General features: G+C 41.7%; 2 protein-coding genes across 2 annotated transcripts in view; both read left to right on the plus strand.

Moving 5' to 3' along the window:
- Window positions 1-505: 505 nt before the first annotated feature.
- LOC112240362 (gastrula zinc finger protein XlCGF17.1) overlaps window positions 506-18000 on the plus strand; it is a 41755-nt gene continuing 24260 nt past the window's right edge. Inside the window, exon 1 of the mRNA XM_042316427.1 lies at window positions 506-949. The gene's annotated coding sequence lies outside the window, so the exon portion shown is untranslated. The remainder of the gene's footprint in view (window positions 950-18000) is intronic.
- LOC112240363 (gastrula zinc finger protein XlCGF17.1) lies at window positions 943-16017 on the plus strand. The gene is made up of 2 exons (XM_042316429.1): window positions 943-1215; window positions 13492-16017. The coding sequence occupies exons 1-2, from the start codon at window positions 960-962 to the stop codon at window positions 14022-14024; spliced, it is 789 nt and encodes a 262-aa protein (XP_042172363.1). The 5' UTR covers window positions 943-959; the 3' UTR covers window positions 14025-16017.

Raw genomic sequence — 18000 nt, forward strand, 5'->3', positions numbered from 1 at the left:
GCATTTCGTTTAAAAACGTTGACAAAGGGTAACGTCTACACAATTAATTCCACGATGTTTCATCGATTAGAAAATTGGCATATTGTCGGCCACAATCCATCTCGTTCCATATTTTCCCATTGCCGACCACTGGGCTTTCAATTCAAATCAAGGGGCTTTATTGGCATGGGAAACATATTGTAATGAAACGGCAGGGAGCAGGTCTCGAACCCTCGACCTTCTATCCCGAAGTCCAGGGCTCCAGCGGCAGAGTCGATATCCGCGCTTATAAACCCAGGGTCGTTTCAATATGTTAACATTGCCAATGCAAGTGAAGTAGATTATATACATAGATTATATACACAAGTGAAATAACCAATAAAAATGAACAGTAAACATTACACTCACAGAATTTCTAAAATAATAAAAAACATGACACTACTTTGTAGTGAATGGAAACGCCAGGCGGATGCTTCATATTTACACATCCGGTGAATGATCTGTCTCATTGTTCTGTGGTGATAGTGGAAGGACCGCTTTTTACCACAGTCATAAAGTCATAATTATGGCAAAACCCCATCCATTTATACAACTTTTTAAACCTAACCTTAACCACACTGTTAAGATTATGCCTAACCCTAATCTCAAATGAAGAACAAAAAGTAGATTTCTGTTTTCATAAATGTTTTGCCAATGTTGACATTGTGGCTGTGATAACTAGTGATAAGCCAACTAGTCAGCCATGTTCTTTTATAGTTACATGATAATGGTCAGCCACCTCGGTAGCTTGCTAGCTGAAACATTGAAGCTCTTTAGACTCGTTCATGTATATTATCCACTGTGTTTTAAACTCACTTCTGTCGTCTAGCTAGTTATCCCATTTAATTTCATATGTACATTGTTGTTATTCATCACCGAAGGTAGCTGTCTGGTTTAGTTCACTAGCCTAGATAGCTAACTGTTAGATAACATCTCCGACCATGAGTTCACTGAGCTACTCTCCTCCTGATAAAGAAGAGGAGGTCTGCTGGACGGAGAAAGAGGGTCTGTGGCTGAATGTTGTCGTAAAAGAGGAGAAGGAAGAGGAGGATGTCACAGTAACAAAAGTAGAGGATGAGGATGTTGCAGTGAAAGAAGAGAAAGAGGAGGATCCCGGTTTTGGAGTGAAGGAGGAGGGAGAGATAACTGTCATATTGGAAGAAGAAGAGGAGGATACTGGACATCTGATTAACCCCAGTAAGTTACTTAATGTCTTACAACAGAAACACCCACTGCAGTTGTTGAACTAAAGGGCAGAGTCGCGGTAACAGAGTCACACTCCCACTATCAAAACGACCATATCTGTGAACCCTTATTCAAGTTCATGTGACTTTTCGTCAGACTAGATGTTCTACCATCTAACCCTGTACCTATACACTATCTAACCCTGTACCTATACACTCTACTATCTAACCCTGTACCTATACACTCTACTATCTAACCCTGTACCTATACACTATCTAACCCTGTACCTATACACTATCTAACCCTGTACCTATACACTATCTAACCCTGTACCTATACACTATCTAACCCTGTACCTATACACTATCTAACCCTGTACCTATACACTATCTAACCCTGTACCTATACACTATCTAACCCTGTACCTATACACTATCTAACCCTGTACCTATACACTATCTAACCCTGTACCTATACACTATCTAACCCTGTACCTATACACTATCTAACCCTGTACCTATACACTATCTAACCCTGTACCTATACACTATCTAACCCTGTACCTAAACACTATCTAACCCTGTACCTATACACTATCTAACCCTGTACCTATACACTATCTAACCCTGTACCTATACACTATCTAACCCTGTACCTATACACTATCTAACCCTGTACCTATACACCCTGTACCTATACACCTATCTAACCCTGTACCTATACACTATCTAACCCTGTACCTATACACTATCTAACCCTGTACCTATACACTATCTAACCCTATCTAACCCTATACACTATCTAACCCTACCTATCTAACCCTGTACCTATACACTATAACCCTGTACCTACACCATCTAACCCTGTACCTATACACTATCTAACCCTGTACCTATACACTACTAACTATCTAACCCTGTACCTATACTAACTATCTAACCCTGTACCTATACACTATCTAACCCTGTACCCCTGTACCTATACACTATCTAACCCTGTACCTACTACTAACCCTGTACCTATACACTATCTAACCCTGTACCTATACACTATCTAACCCTGTACCTATACACTATCTAACCCTGTACCTACTATCTAACCCTGTACCTATACACTATCTAACCCTGTACCTTACACTATCTAACCCTGTACCTATACTAACCCTGTACCTAATACACTATCTAACCCTGTACCTATACACTATCTAACCCTGTACCTATACACTATCTAACCCTGTAAACCCTGTACCTAAACACTATCTAACCCTGTACCTATACACTATCTAACCCTGTACCTATACACTATCTTACCTATACACTATCTAACTCTGTACCTATACACTATCTAACCCTGTACCTATACACTATCTAACCCTGTACCTATATCACCAAAAATAAAAGGGGAATGACCTACACCATCTAACCCTGTACCTATACCTATACACTATCTAACCCTGTACCTATACACTATCTAACCCTGTACCTATACACTATCTAACCCTGTACCTATACACTATCTAACCCTGTACCTATACACTATCTAACCCTGTACCTATATCTAACCCTGTACCTACCATCTAACCCTGTACCTATACACTATCTAACCCTGTACCCTAACCCTGTACCTATACACTATCTAACCCTGTACCTATACTAACCCTGTACCCTACCATCTAACCCTGTACCTATACACTCTACCATCTAACCCTGTACCTATACAGTCTACCATCTAACCCTGTACCTATACACTATCTAACCCTGTACCTATACACTATCTAACCCTGTACCTATACACTATCTAACCCTGTACCTATACACTATCTAACCCTGTACCTATACACTAACCCTGTACCTATAAACTATCTACTATCTAACCCTGTACCTATACACTATCTACTATCTAACCATGTACCTATACACTATCTACCATCTAACCATGTACCTATACACTCTACCATCTAACCCTGTACCTATACACTCTACCATCTAACCCTGTACCTATACACTCTACCATCTAACCCTGTACCTATACACTCTACCATCTAACCCTGTACCTATACACTCTACCATCTAACCCTGTACCTATACACTCTACCATCTAACCCTGTACCTATACACTATCTAACCCTGTACCTATACAGTCTACCATCTAACCCTGTACCTACACACTATCCCCCAAAACCCACCAGCCCATCCCACTACTCTGGCCCTAAAGGATCCTACACCAGGCCGTTGACCTGGGAGATGTAACGTAGTAAATGTAAATCCAGAACACTCTAAAATATATTTAAACGCAACATTCTACAATGACCTTTTGATATACAGTGCCTTGCGAAAGTATTCGGCCCCCTTGAACTTTGCGACCTTTTGCCACATTTCAGGCTTCAAACATAAAGATATAAAAGTGTATTTTTTTGTGAAGAATCAACAACAAGTGGGACACAATCATGAAGTGGAACGACATTTATTGGATATTTCAAACTTTTTTAACAAATCAAAAACTGAAAAATTGGGCGTGTAAAATTATTCAGCCCCTTTACTTTCAGTGCAGCAAACTCTCTCCAGAAGTTCAGTGAGGATCTCTGAATGATACAATGTTGACCTAAATGACTAATGATGACAAATACAATCCACCTGTGTGTAATCAAGTCTCCGTATAAATGCACCTGCACTGTGATAGTCTCAGAGGTCCGTTAAAAGCGCAGAGAGCATCATGAAGAACAAGGAACACACCAGGCAGGTCCGAGATACTGTTGTGAAGAAGTTTAAAGCCGGATTTGGATACAAAAAGATTTCCCAAGCTTTAAACATCCCAAGGAGCACTGTGCAAGCGATAATATTGAAATGGAAGGAGTATCAGACCACTGCAAATCTACCAAGACCTGGCCGTCCCTCTAAACTTTCAGCTCATACAAGGAGAAGACTGATCAGAGATGCAGCCAAGAGGCCCATGATCACTCTGGATGAACTGCAGAGATCTACAGCTGAGGTGGGAGACTCTGTCCATAGGACAACAATCAGTCGTATATTGCACAAATCTGGCCTTTATGGAAGAGTGGCAAGAAGAAAGCCATTTCTTAAAGATATACATAAAAAGTGTTGTTTAAAGTTTGCCACAAGCCACCTGGGAGACACACCAAACATGTGGAAGAAGGTGCTCTGGTCAGATTAAACCAAAATTGAACTTTTTGGCAACAATGCAAAACGTTATGTTTGGTGTAAAAGCAACACAGCTCATCACCCTGAACACACCATCCCCACTGTCAAACATGGTGGTGGCAGCATCATGGTTTGGGCCTGCTTTTCTTCAGCAGGGACAGGGAAGATGGTTAAAATTGATGGGAAGATGGATGGAGCCAAATACAGGACCATTCTGGAAGAAAACCTGATGGAGTCTGCAAAAGACCTGACTGGGACGGAGATTTGTCTTCCAACAAGACAATGATCCAAAACTTAAAGCAAAATCTACAATGGAATGGTTCAAAAATATACATATCCAGGTGTTAGAATGGCCAAGTCAAAGTCCAGACCTGAATCCAATCGAGAATCTGTGGAAAGAACTGAAAACTGCTGTTCACAAATGCTCTCCATCCAACCTCACTGAGCTCGAGCTGTTTTGCAAGGAGGAATGGGAAAAAATGTCAGTCTCTCGATGTGCAAAACTGATAGAGACATACCCCAAGCGACTTACAGCTGTAATCGCAGCAAAAGGTGGCGCTACAAAGTATTAACTTAAGGGGGCTGAATAATTTTGCACGCCCAATTTTTTTCAGTTTTTGATTTGTTAAAAAAGTTTGAAATATCCAATAAATGTTGTTCCACTTCATGATTGATTGTGTCCCACTTGTTGTTGATTCTTCATAAAAAATACAGTTTTATATCTTTATGTTTGAAGCCTGAAATGTGGCAAACGGTCGCAAAGTTCAAGGGGGCCGAATACTTTCGCAAGGCACTGTATATTCAATGAGCTGGTACTTGGGATCAGAGAGCTCCCATGGTGTTCTTACTACTTTTCATAACATACATAGAGATGCCGCAAATTGTTGGTAATGGAAATGACATTAAAAGTCATGGAGATGTCATGAAATTCCACCGGTCAAAATGTGTATGAAACCTGACAATTTGACTACAGGTATTTCCTTAAAAAAAAGTTGCAAAAAATATTCACATTTATTAAAACACTTCAAATAAATAGTTTAAATGGGTATTGGTGTGGCAGGTAGCCTAGTAAAAATTTAAATAAATAAAAAATCCTTCTCCCAAAATGTTTTACATTTATTCAAAAGCTTCAAAAATGTTGCTTCTTCTTTCTTTTGTTTCTGTCCCCCTGCGTGTAGTAACCCCGTCTTAATGGCATTAGATCTTTTACATCCTGTTCCCCTGCGTGTAGTAACCCCGTCTTAATGGCATTAGATCTTTTACATCCTGTTCCCCTGCGTGTAGTAACCCCGTCTTAATGGCATTAGATCTTTTACATCCTGTCCCCCCTGCGTGTAGTAACCCCGTCTTAATGGCATTAGATCTTTTACATCCTGTCCCCCTGCGTGTAGTAACCCCGTCTTAATGGCATTAGATCTTTTACATTCTGTCCCCCTGCGTGTAGTAACCCCGTCTTAATGGCATTAGATCTTTTACATTCTGTCCCCTGCGTGTAGTAACCCCGTCTTAATGGCATTAGATCTTTTACATCCTGTCCCCCTGCGTGTAGTAACCCCGTCTTAATGGCATTAGATCTTTTACATCCTGTCCCCCTGCGTGTAGTAACCCCGTCTTAATGGCATTAGATCTTTTACATTCTGTCCCCCTGCGTGTAGTAACCCCGTCTTAATGGCATTAGATCTTTTACATCCTGTCCCCCTGCGTGTAGTAACCCCGTCTTAATGGCATTAGATCTTTTACATTCTGTCCCCCTGCGTGTAGTAACCCCGTCTTAATGGCATTAGATCTTTTACATTCCTGTCCCCCTGCGTGTAGTAACCCCGTCTTAATGGCATTAGATCTTTTACATCCTGTCCCCCTGCGTGTAGTAACCCCGTCTTAATGGCATTAGATCTTTTACATCCTGTCCCCCTGCGTGTAGTAACCCCGTCTTAATGGCATTAGATCTTTTACATTCTGTACATTCTTAATGGCATTAGATCCCCTGCGTGTAGTAACCCCGTCTTAATGGCATTAGATCTTTTACATCCTGTCCCCCTGCGTGTAGTAACCCCGTCTTAATGGCATTAGATCTTTTACATTCTGTAGTAACCCCCTGCATTAGTGTAGTAACCCCGTCTTAATGGCATTAGATCTTTTACATCCTGTCCCCCTGCGTGTAGTAACCCCGTCTTAATGGCATTAGATCTTTTACATTCTGTCCCCCTGCGTGTAGTAACCCCGTCTTAATGGCATTAGATCTTTTACATCCTGTCCCCCTGCGTGTAGTAACCCCGTCTTAATGGCATTAGATCTTTTACATTCTGTCCCCCTGCGTGTAGTAACCCCGTCTTAATGGCATTAGATCTTTTACATTCTGTCCCCCTGCGTGTAGTAACCCCGTCTTAATGGCATTAGATCTTTTACATTCTGTCCCCCTGCGTGTAGTAACCCCGTCTTAATGGCATTAGATCTTTTACATTCTGTCCCCCTGCGTGTAGTAACCCCGTCTTAATGGCATTAGATCTTTTACATTCTGTTCCCCTGCGTGTAGTAACCCCGTCTTAATGGCATTAGATCTTTTACATTCTGTCCCCCTGCGTGTAGTAACCCCGTCTTAATGGCATTAGATCTTTTACATTCTGTCCCCCTGCGTGTAGTAACCCCGTCTTAATGGCATTAGATCTTTTACATTCTGTCCCCCTGCGTGTAGTAACCCCATCTTAATGGCATTAGATCTTTTACATTCTGTCCCCCTGCGTGTAGTAACCCCATCTTAATGGCATTAGATCTTTTACATTCTGTTTCCCCTGCGTGTAGTAACCCCGTCTTAATGGCATTAGATCTTTTACATTCTGTTCCCCTGCGTGTAGTAACCCCGTCTTAATGGCATTAGATCTTTTACATTCTGTTTCCCCTGCGTGTAGTAACCCCGTCTTAATGGCATTAGATCTTTTACATCCTGTCCCCCTGTGTGTAGTAACCCCGTCTTAATGGCATTAGATCTTTTACATTCTGTCCCCCTGCGTGTAGTAACCCCGTCTTAATGGCATTAGATCTTTTACATTCTGTTCCCCTGCGTGTAGTAACCCCGTCTTAATGGCATTAGATCTTTTACATCCTGTCCCCCTGCTTGTAGTAACCCCGTCTTAATGGCATTAGATCTTTTACATTCTGTCCCCCTGCGTGTAGTAACCCCGTCTTAATGGCATTAGATCTTTTACATCCTGTTCCCCTGCGTGTAGTAACCCCGTCTTAATGGCATTAGATCTTTTACATCCTGTCCCCCCTGCGTGAAGTAACCCCATCTTAATGGCATTAGATCTTTTACATCCTGTCCCCCCTGCGTGAAGTAACCCCATCTTAATGGGGTTCCTTGGGTTCCAAGATGGCATAGCAGTTCAGACGTCTTTTGTCCTCGTCTTGTCGTGTCCCGTATGTATATATATATATATATATATTTACAACTTTTTTCACATACATTTTTAAAAATTTTCCATCAACTCATCTTCAAAACACTCTCCTGCAACCCGCCTCACCAATTTATATTTATAAAAAAGTATTATTTACCTCAAATCTGTAATCCTCCAAGAAGCTAGCCAGAAACTCCAAGAAGCTAGTTCAGAAGCTAGTTAGCTTCTTTACTGGCAAATCGTTAGTATTCAGCTAACCACGGTTTGTGGTCATCAGCTATCCTTTAGCTCGAAAATCTATCACCAGTTTTGTACGGCGCAGCGCGGCTCGGAACGGAACATACCGGACCAATTTTTCTCTCCATGTCCCTGGATTTCTACTGCTAACTCTGGACATTCATACCTGGATCTCACAGCTAGCTAGCTGCTACCCGTGTGACTATCGGCTTTCGTCGATTCCGGAGCAAACATAAATTATTCCGGAGCTAGCCAGCTCCGTCAATCACTCCTGAGTTCCATCAATCACTCCTGGGCTGCAGTCACCTATCCGGACCCGTTTTACTGCCTACGCGGAGCCCCACCGGGCCTTCACAACTGGACTGCCGACGTTATCTACCCGAAGGAGTTATCCAGCTGGCTCCTCCGTCGCGACGTTACCTGAACGCCCATCTGCGGCCTGCTAACCGTTAGCTGTCTTATCGGCTGCTATCTGACTGGACAATCGGACAATTTATTTATTTATTTTTATTATTATTATGTTTTCTTCTTGAGCCTCGATAACTATATCTATTGTTTTTATTTTTGTTGTTGTTCTGTGATTTGGATTAATCCCCTCTACCACACGGAACCCCACTAATCTACTGACGGAACGCAAGAGGTGGCTAACAACAGACCTCCATCCTATGCTAGGTTGCTACGGATGGCCTGGCTAGCTGTCTAAATCGCCGTGACCCCCAACCAACCTCTCCACTCACCGGACCCTTTTGATCACTCGACTAAGCATGCCTCTCCTTAATGTCAATATGCCTTGTCCATTGCTGTTCTGGTTAGTATTTATTGGCTTATTTCACTGTAGAGCCTCTAGTCCTGCTCACTATACCTTATCCAACCTATTAGTTCCACCACCCACACATGCAATGACATCTCCTGGTTTCAATGATGTTTCTAGAGACAATATCTCTCTCTTCATCACTCAATACCTAGGTTTACCTCCACTGTATTCACATCCTACCATACCTTTGTCTATACATTATACCTTGATGCTATTTTATCGCCCCCAGAAACCTCCTTTTACTCTCTGTTCCAGACGTTCTAGACGACCAATTCTTATTGCTTTTAGCCGCACCCTTATTCTACTCCTCCTATGTTCCTCTGGCGATGTAGAGGTGAATCCAGGCCCTGCAGTGCCTAGCTCCACTCCTATTCCCCAGGCGCTCTCTTTTGACGACTTCTGTAACCGTAATAGCCTTGGTTTCATGCATGTTAACATTAGAAGCCTCCTCCCTAAGTTTGTTCTATTCACTGCTTTAGCACACTCTGCCAACCCGGATGTTCTAGCTGTGTCTGAATCCTGGCTTAGGAAGACCACCAAAAATTCTGAAATTTTAATTCCAAACTACAACACTTTCAGACAAGATAGAACTGCCAAAGGGGGCGGTGTTGCAATCTACTGCAAAGATAGCCTGCAGAGTTCTGTCCTACTATCCAGGTCTGTACCCAAACAATTTGAACTTCTACTTTTAAAAATCCACCTCTCTAAAAACAAGTCTCTCACCGTTGCCGCCTGCTATAGACCACCCTCTGCCCCCAGCTGTGCTCTGGACACCATATGTGAACTGATTGCCCCCCCCATCTATCTTCAGAGCTCGTGCTGCTAGGCGACCTAAACTGGAACATGCATAACACCCCAGCCATCCTACAATCTAAACTTAATGCCCTCAATCTCACACAAATTATCAATGAACCTACCAGGTACCTCCCCAAAGCCTTAAACACGGGCACCCTCATAGATATCATCCTAACCAACTTGCCCTCTAAATACACCTCTGCTGTCTCCAACCAAGATCTCAGCGATCACTGCCTCATTGCCTGCATCCGTAATGGGTCAGCGGTCAAACGACCTCCACTCATCACTGTAAAACGCTCCCTGAAACACTTCAGCGAGCAGGCCTTTCTAATCGACCTGGCCGGGGTATCCTGGAAGGATATTGATCTCATCCCGTCAGCAGAGGATGCCTGGATATTCTTTAAAAATGCCTTCCTAACCATCTTAAATAAACATGCCCCATTCAAGAAATTTAGAACCAGGAACAGATATAGCCCTTGGTTCTCCCCAGACCTGACTGCCCTTAACCAACACAAAAACATCCTATGGCGTTCTGCATTAGCATCGAACAGCCCCCGTGATATGCAGCTGTTCAGGGAAGCTAGAAACCATTATACACAGGCAGTTAGAAAAGCCAAGGCTAGCTTTTTCAAGCAGAAATTTGCTTCCTGCAACACTAACTCAAAAAAGTTCTGGGACACTGTAAAGTCCATGGAGAATAAGAACACCTCCTCCCAGCTGCCCACTGCACTGAAGATAGGAAACACTGTCACCACTGATAAATCCACCATAATTGATCATTTCAATAAGCATTTTTCTACGGCTGGCCATGCTTTCCACCTGGCTACTCCTACCCCGGTCAACAGCACTGCACCCCCAACAGCAACTCGCCCAAGCCTTCCCCATTTCTCCTTCTCCCAAATCCGTTCAGCTGATGTTCTGAAAGAGCTGCAAAATCTGGACCCCTACAAATCAGCCGGGCTAGACAATCTGGACCCTTTCTTTCTAAAATGATCTGCCGAAATTGTTGCCACCCCTATTACTAGCCTGTTCAACCTCTCTTTCGTGTCGTCTGAGATTCCCAAAGATTGGAAAGGAGCTGCGGTCATCCCCCTCTTCAAAGGGGGGGACACTCTTGACCCAAACTACTACAGACCTATATCTATCCTACCATGCCTTTCTAAGGTCTTCGAAAGCCAAGTCAACAAACAGATTACAGACCATTTCGAATCTCACCATACCTTCTCTGCTATGCAATCTGGTTTCAGAGCTGGTCATGGGTGCACCTCAGCCACGCTCAAGGTCCTAAACGATAATTTAACCGCCATCGATAAGAAACATTACTGTGCAGCTGTATTCATTGATCTGGCCAAGGCTTTCGACTCTGTCAATCACCACATCCTCATCGGCAGACTCGACAGCCTTGGTTTCTCAAATGATTGCCTCGCCTGGTTCACCAACTACTTCTCTGATAGAGTTCAGTGTGTCAAATCGGAGGGTCTGCTGTCCGGACCTCTGGCAGTCTCTATGGGGGTGCCACAAGGTTCAATTCTTGGACCGACTCTCTTCTCTGTATACATCAATGAGGTCGCTTTTGCTGCTGGTGAGTCTCTGATCCACCTCTACGCAGACGACACCATTCTGTATACTTCTGGCCCTTCTTTGGACACTGTGTTAACAACCCTCCAGGCAAGCTTCAATGCCATACAACTCTCCTTCCGTGGCCTCAAATTGCTCTTAAATACAAGTAAAACTAAATGCATGCTCTTCAACCGATCGCTACCTGCACCTACCCGCCTGTCCAACATCACTACTCTGGACGGCTCTGACTTAGAATACGTGGACAACTACAAATACTTAGGTGTCTGGTTAGACTGTAAACTCTCCTTCCAGACCCATATCAAACATCTCCAATCCAAAGTTAAATCTAGAATTGGCTTCCTATTTCGCAACAAAGCATCCTTCACTCATGCTGCCAAACATACCCTTGTAAAACTGACCATCCTACCAATCCTCGACTTTGGCGATGTCATTTACAAAACAGCCTCCAATACCCTACTCAACAAATTGGATGCAGTCTATCACAGTGCAATCCGTTTTGTCACCAAAGCCCCATATACTACCCACCATTGCGACCTGTACGCTCTCGTTGGCTGGTCCTCGCTTCATACTCGTCGCCAAACCCACTGGCTCCATGTCATCTACAAGACCCTGCTAGGTAAAGTCCCCCCTTATCTCAGCTCGCTGGTCACCATAGCATCTCCCACCTGTAGCACACGCTCCAGCAGGTATATCTCTCTAGTCACCCCCAAAACCAATTCTTTCTTTGGCCGCCTCTCCTTCCAGTTCTCTGCTGCCAATGACTGGAACGAACTACAAAAATCTCTGAAACTGGAAACACTTATCTCCCTCACTAGCTTTAAGCACCAACTGTCAGAGCAGCTCACAGATTACTGCACCTGTACATAGCCCACCTATAATTTAGCCCAAACAACTACCTCTTTCCCTACTGTATTTAATATATTTATTTATTTTGCTCCTTTGCACCCCATTATTTTTATTTCTACTTTGCACATTCTTCCATTGCAAATCTACCATTCCAGTGTTTTACTTGCTATATTGTATTTACTTTGCCACCATGGCCTTTTTTTTGCCTTTACCTCCCTTCTCACCTCATTTGCTCACATCGTATATAGACTTGTTTATACTGTATTATTGACTGTATGTTTGTTTTACTCCATGTGTAACTCTGTGTCGTTGTATCTGTCAAACTGCTTTGCTTTATCTTGGCCAGGTTGCAATTGTAAATGAGAACTTGTTCTCAACTTGCCTACCTGGTTAAATAAAGGTGAAATAAATACAAGTTTTAAAAAATGGCATTAGATCTTTTACATTCTGTCCCCCTGCGTGTAGTAACCCCGTCTTAATGGCATTAGATCTTTTACATTCTGTCCCCCCTGCGTGTAGTAACCCCGTCTTAATGGCATTAGATCTTTTACATCCTGTCCCCCCTGCGTGTAGTAACCCCGTCTTAATGGCATTAGATCTTTTACATCCTGTCCCCCTGCGTGTAGTAACCCCGTCTTAATGGCATTAGATCTTTTACATCCTGTAAAAGTGGAGAAGAAATGAGAAACGCATCAATTCTGGATCTGACAATAAAAAGGGCACTCTAAAATCTGCAGTTTTGTCACACAACACAATGCCACAGATGTATCTAGTTTTGAGGGAGCATGCAATTGGCATGCTGACTGCAGGAATTTCCACCACAGCTTTTGCTCGAGAGTTGAATGTTCATTTCTCTACAATAAGCCGCCTCCAACATCAGTTTAGAGAATTTGGTGTTGAATATTTATGACTGTCATTAAGCCCTTTTCTCGGGGAAAAACTCATTCGGATTGGCTGGGCATGGCTCCCCAGTGGGTTGACCTTTGCCCTCCCATTCTTTCGGCCCTGCCCAGTCATGTAAAATCCATAGGTTAGGGCCTAATTCATTTATTTCAATTGACTGATTTCCTTATTGCACGTCCTTATTGCACGTTGAGTTTATATTTTGTTCAGTAAATGTAGCTATCTAGCTAAGTGGTTAGCTTCTTCCAAAATCAAGCGTTGCTTGGTAACAGCAGAGAAACCTCTCCTGGATCAAGAGCCCTGCTGTCTAATATTTGTTTTGTGCAGCAAACTATGAGTAGCATTTTTTAGTTTCTTATATAACTCTATGAGCTGGGATATCTGTCCTCCAAATAGTTTAGTTACTTATATAACTTTACGAGTTGGGATATCTGGCCTGGTCTTAAGACAATTGTTAAATTAATTTGTACACAACATGGGCATCACCTTTCAGCTAAAATAAACAGTGGACTTCTGCTGTTGTGGGCCTTTAACCGTCTGTCTGACTTTGTTGTTCACACAGGAGAGAGACGTAACTATTGTGGATCCTCTAGAGAGCCTCAACAACATCATGACGCGGAGAAGAGACTCTCCACATCAGAACACCTCAAGAAACACCAGCGGAAACCCACAGGGAAGAAACTTCATCGCTGTTCTGACTGTGGGAAGAGTTACTCAAGATCAGATTCACTTAAAGTACACCAGAAAATTCACACTGGCGATAAATCTCACCGCTGCTCTGACTGTGGGAAGAGTTACTCCAGATCAGATTCACTCAAAGTACACCAGAGAATACACACGGCAGAGAAAACGTATAGCTGTGATCAATGTGGGAAGAGTTTTACTTCACCTAGCCAGCTGACTATACACCAGAGAACACACACAGGAGAGAAACCTTTCCGCTGCTCTGACTGTGGAAAGAGTTTTGTTATCGCGGGAAATTTAAAATCACACCAGAGAACACACACAGGAGAGAAACCTTATAGCTGTAATCAATGTGGGAAGAATTTTGCTTACTCGAGCAGCCTGATAGCACATTTAAAAACACACACATGAGAGAATCTACTGCGTTGACTGTGGGGAGACCTTTTCAAAATCATCTACATTACAATCACACCAGAGAATTCACACAGGACAGAAATCTTATATTATTTTAATGATGTCACAATGTAGAATCCTAAACGTTTGCCCCCTGTTCTATTGATTTCAGCATAATGTGGATATTAGGGGGAAAATCCAGGCTCTGAATTGAAAGAGTTCTATTTATGTGATTTAACAAAAAGTGACTAACAAAAGAAAGTGTTGTGTTAGACTTACCTCGTCGGTGACCCACTTGAATCAAAAATGCAACACTTTAAAATGTAGCGAGCTGTTTTCTACAAATTGTCCTCTAACCAGTGATGTGCACATTATTCCCAGATTCTGTGTGATATCGATTTGAGTGATGCCAAGTAAATTTTGCATTTATCTTCGTTTATGGGGACCCCTAAATTTAAATGCATCACTCCAAAGTGTAGCTGACTGTCTTCTGCAGGTTGTCCTCTAACCAGTGAGGTAAAAGATATCTCCCATTTCCATGTGTTTTTTTTTTAGTTGTTTTAGTTTCAACAGCAACCTACAACCTGATTTTTATCCGATCGATGTCCGTAATTTATTGCCACTTTGTTAAAACAACAGTGTTTTTTGGTGCTCGTTTAAAAAATAATTCCAGGAATATGATTATTATTGTGTTTGTGTATATAGCACATTTTATGTTTAGGTTTTGAATTTATCCCAAACTGTTTCTGCATATTGGTGATGGATTTGGACGCGTTAAAACTGTGTTTTCACTTTGGGGATGTTTTCCCCCCCTAGCGAGCGACGTTGAAAGAAAGACCGAAGTTCAATCTACGTTTTTAAAGTATTAAAGACTTTATTTTTTCAACGTTTTTAACTTTAAGTTAATTATTGCCAATACATATGACCAAAGGGGGTGGCATTTCATCCTATTTACATTTCATGTAACATTTTAGTAATCCTAATTATTTACGCAACCAACTGACAATTTGTTTTACTATCATATTGTTTACTAAAATAAAACTAGATTATATTTCTGGTTGGATATTTGGTTTTGATATTTCATATTACATAAATGTAATATAACATTTAGTAATCATAATTATTTATGCAACTAACTTACAATTTATTTTTGTATAATTATATTGTTTACTAACAATGTCATAAATCAAGCTTATAGTTTGTGCCAGGAGTCATTACATCCTATTCTTACTATTTTAATCAATGTAATTTCCTTAAAATGATCATTAGTTTTTCAGTTATTATTGTTATTCTTTAGTTTTTTTATCCTCATGATTGTTGTAAATATTTCAGTTTTTATTTTCATTTGTTTTTTTTTTAATAATTTTTTTTCTTTTGAAGCGCATTGATTTGGTTCCATAACTAAAATGTGCATAAATATGTGTAAATAAAGCTTGATTTGATTTGAATCAACAGACTTTTTGCCAAACCAATGAACAAATATGTGTAAAAGCAACACATCTTGGTCCATCTTAGTATGAAAACAGCATCTAATTCTGTTTTTATGTGAACATTGTGCATGGTATGTAAGTTTATCACTTTCAATCAATCCAGTGCATTTTTGTTTGGATTCAACTACTGAAACAATCAAACAGATCAATCCCACTTTTCCAGCCTGCTGAAGGTGTGGTGGAGTGGTAAACACCACCCCCGGCTCTACCAGGGGCTTGAGGTGGTCTCCCACAGCTCTGCTTATGTCATGTTCTGTGGCCTTGCCGTTCCATTTCTTGACTGCCCCTGCAACACAGAAATAAACACATTTAGTCATATTATATAAAACAGTCGAAGTAATGGATAAGGAGCATCTATGGCCTCAGTTACACCTGGCACCTAAATGTGACTGCTGTCATCTGATCACTCCAATCTGCATTAGGTTCAGCACAGAAAGAAACACATTTAGTCATATTATACTGAACAAATAGAAACGCAACATGTAAAGTGTTGGTCCCATGTTTCATGAGCTGAAATAAAAGATCCCAGAAACTTTCCATACGAACAAAAAGCTTCTCTCAAATTTTTGTGCACAAATTTGTTTACATTCCTGTTGGTGAGCATTTCTCCTTTACAAAGACAATCCATCCACCTGACGGGTGTGGCATATCAAGAAGCTGATTAAACAGCATGATCATTACAAAGGTGCACCTTGTGCTGGGGAAAAATAAAAGGACACTATGCCACAGATGTCTCAAGTTTTGAGGGGTTGTACAATTGACATGCTGACTGTAGGAATGTCCACCAGAGCTGTTGTCAGAGAATTTAATGTTCATGTCTCTTCCATAAGCCGCCTCCAACTTCGTTTTAGAGAATTTGGCAGTACGTCCAACTGGCCTCACAACCACAGACCATCCTAGGATATATGGTATATTCTAGAATTCATCCATGATGTCATAATGACAGTTTAACCAGGTTTATAGGATATATGGTATATTCTAGAATTCATTGGGGCGGCAGGGTAGCCTAGTGGTTAGAGTGTTGGACTAGTAACCGGAAGGTTGCAAGTTCAAACCCCCGAGCTGACAAGGTACAAATCTGTCGTTCTGACCCTGAACAGGCAGTTAACCCACTGTTCCTAGGCCGTCATTGAAAATAAGAATTTGTTCTTAACTGACTTGCCTAGTTAAATAAAGGTAAAATAAATAAAAAATCCATGATGTCATAAACAGTGTGTCGTGTGGGCAAGTGGTTGTGAACAGAGTGCCCCGTGGGGTTATGGTATGTGCAGGCTTAAGCTAACAATGAACACAATTGCATTTTATCGATGGCAATTTGACTGCACAGAGATACCGTGACTAGATCCTGAGGCCCATTGTCGTGCCATTCATCTGCCGCCATCACCTCATGTTTCAGCATGATAATGCACAGCGACATGTTGCAAGGATCTGTACACAATTCCTGGAAGCTGAAGAGGTCCCAGTTCTTCCAAGGCCTGCATAATCACCCAACATGTCACCCATTGAGCATGTTTGGGATGCTCTGGATGCACGTGCGCAACATTGTGTTCCAGTTCCCACCAATATTCAGCAACTTCGCATAGCTATTGAAGAGGAGTGGGACAACATTCCACAGGCCACAATCAACAACCTGATCAACTCTATGCGAAGGACATGTGTAGTGCTGCACAAGGCAAATGGTGGTCACACCAGATACTGACTGGTTTTCTGATCCACACCCAAATGTTTTTTAGGGTATCTGTGACCAACAGATGCATATCTGTAGTCCCAGTCATGTGAAATCCATAGAGTAGAGCCTAATGTGAATGAATGAATTTATTTCAATTGGCTGATTTCCTTCTATGAACTGTAACTCAGTAAAATCTTTGAAATTGTTGCATGTTGCATTTTTCTATTTTTGTTCTGATGTATCTTTTGTTTGTTTGACCTGTTTTTGTATTGATATTTATTTATACATCTATTGCAGGATAAAATAATGTTAGAGTTTACATAAACTGGCCATAAATGGATGTTGTATGAGTTTTTTTTTTAAACATTTGGGCTTCTTCTAACCCAATGCTTTCTACTACAGATAATAATACGATTCGGTATCTTTAGGCCTACAGAATAAACTGTCTGTCAGATTTCCAGTCTTCAAGAATAGGAAGTATTTGTATTTATTATGGATCCCCATTAGTTCCTGTCAAGGCAGCAGCTACTCTTCCTGGGGTTTACTATGGATCCCCATTAGTTCCTGTCAAGGCAGCAGCTACTCTTCCTGGGGTTTATTATGGATCCCCATTAGTTCCTGCCAAGGCAGCAACTACTCTTCCTGGGGTTTAATATTGGTCCCCATTAGTTCCTGCCAAGGCAGCAGCTACTCTTCCTGGGGTTTATTATGGATCCCCATTAGTTTGCCAAGGCAGCAGCTACTCTTCCTGGGGTTTATTATGGATCCCCATTAGTTCCTGCCAAGGCAGCAGCTACTCTACCTGGGGCATGGATCCCCATTAGTTCCTGTCAAG

Source organism: Oncorhynchus tshawytscha, unplaced genomic scaffold (genome assembly GCF_018296145.1).
Source record: "Oncorhynchus tshawytscha isolate Ot180627B unplaced genomic scaffold, Otsh_v2.0 Un_contig_2380_pilon_pilon, whole genome shotgun sequence".
Lineage (NCBI taxonomy): Eukaryota > Metazoa > Chordata > Actinopteri > Salmoniformes > Salmonidae > Oncorhynchus > Oncorhynchus tshawytscha.